At 51.8% G+C, this 4,218-nt stretch overlaps 1 protein-coding gene across 2 annotated transcripts; it reads left to right on the top strand.

The window, feature by feature from the left end:
* The first annotated feature begins 1,173 nt into the window (after positions 1–1,173).
* On the top strand, positions 1,174–4,218 carry LOC133911262 (uncharacterized). 2 transcript variants are annotated; one of them, XM_062353462.1, is made up of 9 exons: positions 1,174–1,545; positions 1,651–1,712; positions 1,800–1,861; positions 1,982–2,813; positions 2,903–2,992; positions 3,079–3,174; positions 3,276–3,302; positions 3,387–3,514; positions 3,632–4,218. In XM_062353462.1, exons 1-9 carry the CDS (start codon positions 1,392–1,394, stop codon positions 3,657–3,659), a joined length of 1,479 nt encoding a protein of 492 aa, XP_062209446.1. In that variant the 5' UTR covers positions 1,174–1,391; the 3' UTR covers positions 3,660–4,218. The 2 variants fall into 2 exon arrangements, with proteins under 2 accessions (XP_062209446.1, XP_062209445.1); XM_062353461.1 differs by having other exon boundaries at positions 1,177–1,545; positions 3,610–4,216.

Raw genomic sequence — 4,218 nt, 5'->3', positions numbered from 1 at the left:
ACTCGTTAGTCACAATCCAACCCGAACTCAAATGATCAAACAAGCTAAAAACTAAACCTAAACCCAAACCCATCGGACGTCTGTCGGGTTTAGCTCAGCAACAAGATAGCACTAAGCAGTGGGGCGATGACAGCTGGTCAATGTCAACGGCAGGGCATTGGCACGGGTTGGAGGCTGCCGAGCGCGTGCAGGCAAAGGAGGAGGCGACAGCGATGGGGCGGATCTGCTCGGTGCAGAGGTAGAGGCCACCAGGTTCGAGCCAGTGGAGGAGGAGGTGATGCGATGCGACAGATTTGGCCTGTCGGTGGCTCGACGTGGGGTTGGAAGCAGTCAGGCACGAGGGGGTGCAAGAGGAGGTAGTAGCGGCGGACCGAATCTGGGCCCTCAACAACTCAGCGCGGAGGAGAGGCGATGTGACGCAACGGCAACGGCTAGGCAGATCTGGTAGCTCGGTGCAGAGCCGGAGGTAGCCGGGCTCAACTGGGCGGAGGAGGAGGCGACGCGACATGTTGGCAATGGCGGGGGCACAGCGAAACGATGGTGAGGTGGCGGGCTGGCGGCGGCTAGGAGTGGTTCACGTGGGATAGAGTAACTGAGACTCCGAGAGAGGCTTAGAGCTAAGAGCAAGAGGATGTGGTGGGCAATAGTGGTTAGTGGGTTAATCGGCTCAGTCATTGGACTGCTATTATATCGAGCTACCCGTGAGCACTCATAGGCAAAATATAAAATCCAAATCTGATCTAACCTTATTCGAGTACTTGAGTTGCTAAATCTATGAAAAAGAATTTAACCTTAAACCATATCTAACAGTTTCCCTTCAGGGACCAAAATCCCTTCACGACGGGATTTTCATTCTCTTCAGCGCTCTAACGGTTTCCCTTCACGGTTCCCGTCACGACAGGATTCCCAGGATCATTCCCTCCAGGACGAAATTCTCTCTCATTTCCCTTCACGATTCCCCTTGAAAGAAAGCTGTTGGAGATAAGAGGAAATAAAAGGAATAAGAACAGAGAAAGAAATTGAGAAGAGAACAAAATAAAAAAAATACAGTTAGAGATGGTCTAATACCCAGACCTATCGAGTCCAAAACACGCGAGTACGGAACCCATTTGTTTAATTACCAGCGCTAGTGGAGCTGCCATGTGCCGACCACAAACCATTTCTATTTTTTTTAAAAAAAAAATCCGTCACCAATCCAACGCAACGCCGCCGGCTCCAACGGCTAGTTTCCCAACAGGCCGACCCGCTCACACTCCCCTCCGCGATCTCAAATTCATCCATCGCCCGACTCGCTACCAATCCACCATCCCAGCCAGACCATCTCCTCCTCGCCACCGCTCTCGCGAGCTTAGCCGATCGCGCACCGGGCCCGGTGGAGGATCCAGGACCGCATGGGGATCCCGTCAAGACTCCCGGACTACAAGGAGGAGGAGTACGACGACGCCGTCTTCTACGAGGACATCGAGGCGCCCAAGTTCGTGGACCTCGCCGCGTCCGACGCTGCCCGCCCCGCCGACGACGCCTCCTGGTTCTGCCTCCGCGTCGGTAAGCAATTGACCCATCTCGCAACCCCTTTATCGGTTCTCGCGGCGTTGGCGGGTTTGTGGGCACCCGTACTGATCCGTGCCGTGGCACGCGCGCGGGATGCAGGTTGCGATCAGAGCCACGAGCAGGTCGACCCGGACGCCCTGGACCGGAGCTTCTTCATGCGGGTCCGTCCCCTTCCTCTCTTGCATCGCCACATCGTGGAATACAATGCGACTCTGATCGATTGATCGAAGGTGTATTGCTTGTCTCAGGTCATGGCGGCGAGAAGCCCAAACGTGCGGCTTCAGAAGGCGATCAGCAGGAGAAACCAGAGGTGCCGGTCGAATCACAAGCTTCCTATTGCGATCCTCCCTGGCTCCCTGCTTACCTCAACCGGATGGTTCTTTGAATTGTTCGATTCGGATTCACATGTCCGCTTCGTAATTTGTTGCAGCTCGATGCTGAAATGCCCGCACTCTGCGCCTCCGAAGCCTCCGAGGGCCCGGTTCGCGAGGCTGAGCACGGCGATGGAGGCCGACGAGAAGGCTGCGGCGAAGCCCAAACCGAGGACCCGGCGGATCTGCGGCCTGCGAGTGTCACCGGTCCGGACCAAGGCGACGAGGGTAGAAGTTCCCAGCGCGAGGAAGAAGGCACTGACCACGCCGCGGAGCAAGGCCGTCCGGCCGAGGCAGGATCAGTTCCTCAGCGTGAAGCACCAGAAGGAGCGGGTCGTCGCAGCGGCGAGGAAGGGGATGGTGATCAAGGCGCTGTTCATGAGCACGCCGAGGAAGGAGGCCGGCCCGACGCCCAAGAGTAAGGAGGCCGTGTCCGAGGCCTGCTCCAAGTTGAGGAAGCTGAACCTAGCGTGCCGGGAAGTGCCGAGCAGGTACATGTGTCAGTCGACGAATCCAAAGACTTGCAAGAAAGGTGAAGAGATCGCGGCGGTGAAGAGCGCGAAGAGAGGGCAAGAATCCAGGACGAATGGCAAGAAGAAAATTTTAGGCCGATCTGTCAAGTGTGCTAATGCTGAACCTGATGAGTGGAACAGAATTGATTGTGATAACGGTGCTGCAGACGAGAGCTCACTTACAGAAATTGCAATCTCCGATCAGGAAAGCAAGGTGGTGGTGCAGGACTTGAGAGTTGAGGTGGATACGCTGCGAGTTAACAATTCTGATGACAACAAGGAGAATCTGTCGAGTGCAGACCAGCTAATTCAAGAAGTTTCGAACAATTCGCATTCTGAAAACACACAGTTGGAGAACAACGAGAATGTTCCTCTGAAGGTACCGTGAAGTGATTGCACTGAAAAATGCTGCTTTTATCTGTAGTTAGGATCTGAAGAACCTGATATGCTGTCGTGGATCAAATGCAGGTGGCTAAAATGCAGAACAAAGTGAATCCGGAGCAAGGAGGAAAGCTCAAGAAAACTACAAATCCTAGGCCATTTAGGCTAAGGACTGGAGTGAGTTTTTACACCCTCGAAATCTTATTGTTCTGCAGGATTTCACCAATTTACTAACATGCTTTACTCTCATTTGGCGCCTTTAGGAAAGAGGAGTGCTGAAAGAAGCAAAACCTGAAAGAAAGCAGCCGTTTGCCGAGAACAACTCCATGGCAGTACTCAAGAATGCAAATAGAGTGATGGTAAGTTGTTCTATTTCATCATCTCTCAGATACCCAGCAATTTCAACGGCCCTGTGGTTACTAACTGTTCAATATGAATACACAAATATCCCCATGGAAAGGGACGAGACAAACCTGTCGAGAAACAGGTGAGCATTAATGTCACCAAATATTTCCAACCCCAAATCAATTAGCAAGACTCGTGCTGATCTGTGTATACCATATATGTTCAGAAGAAACAATGCACACAAGTTGCCAAACCAGCCTTGAATAGCATCCGATGCGATAATGCGAGGCTTGCGATGACGAACGGCAAAGTTTCTAGAGTAGCATCATCGACAAGAACAACCAAGACAGCAAGGTTTGACAAATTCATTACTGTGTTAATAGTCATTGCATTGCTGCTTACTGCGTTACACCTGACATACCATACCATTACCTTTTCTGCTTATTCAGTCGTCTCATGGCACCTCCTCAGATTGGAAAGGAGAGGAAGACTTCAGTGAAATTATCCAGACTACAAGCAGCAGCTGCTTGAGTAGCAGCTGCTTGAGTGAGGAGTGTACGATCCGGGAGGGGGGGAAAATGAGGAGAAACCTTGACAATGGTTTTATTGTCTGCTCCAACGACGAGTTCTGTATTTACGGCATCGAATTCGTTTTCTGAGTTTGTTAACTTCTGCACACTGAGCAGGGGGCAAGATTTCACACCAGCAAGGATGTGAACATTTCTTTCTGCAATTGGTGTGGTGAAATTCCTCTGCTTTGTACCATCTTCACCAACCAGATTCTTTAACATGTTTCAGAGTCGATTCCCTGTAACTGTGAACTGGGGAAGGAGGCCCAGCCCATGAGATACTTTATTCAGCCGTGGAGCCAATGTTTCTTGCCGTGTTCTTGTTTCTATAGAGCATTGTGGGCTGCACCCCATTTCGATTTGATCTGAATAAGATCCAAATCGACCCAACATAAATTTGCATCAGGATGTCACGAGGGACGTAACTGCCACCCTGCCGCCCAACCAATCCAAAACCAAGACCAGCCTGGCACGGAAGGCCATGCATGG

This window comes from Phragmites australis, chromosome 3 (assembly GCF_958298935.1).
Source record: "Phragmites australis chromosome 3, lpPhrAust1.1, whole genome shotgun sequence".
Taxonomy (NCBI): Eukaryota; Viridiplantae; Streptophyta; class Magnoliopsida; order Poales; family Poaceae; genus Phragmites; species Phragmites australis.
Note: the sequence above shows the minus strand (reverse complement) of the source record. Positions and strands in the feature narration are given on the sequence as shown.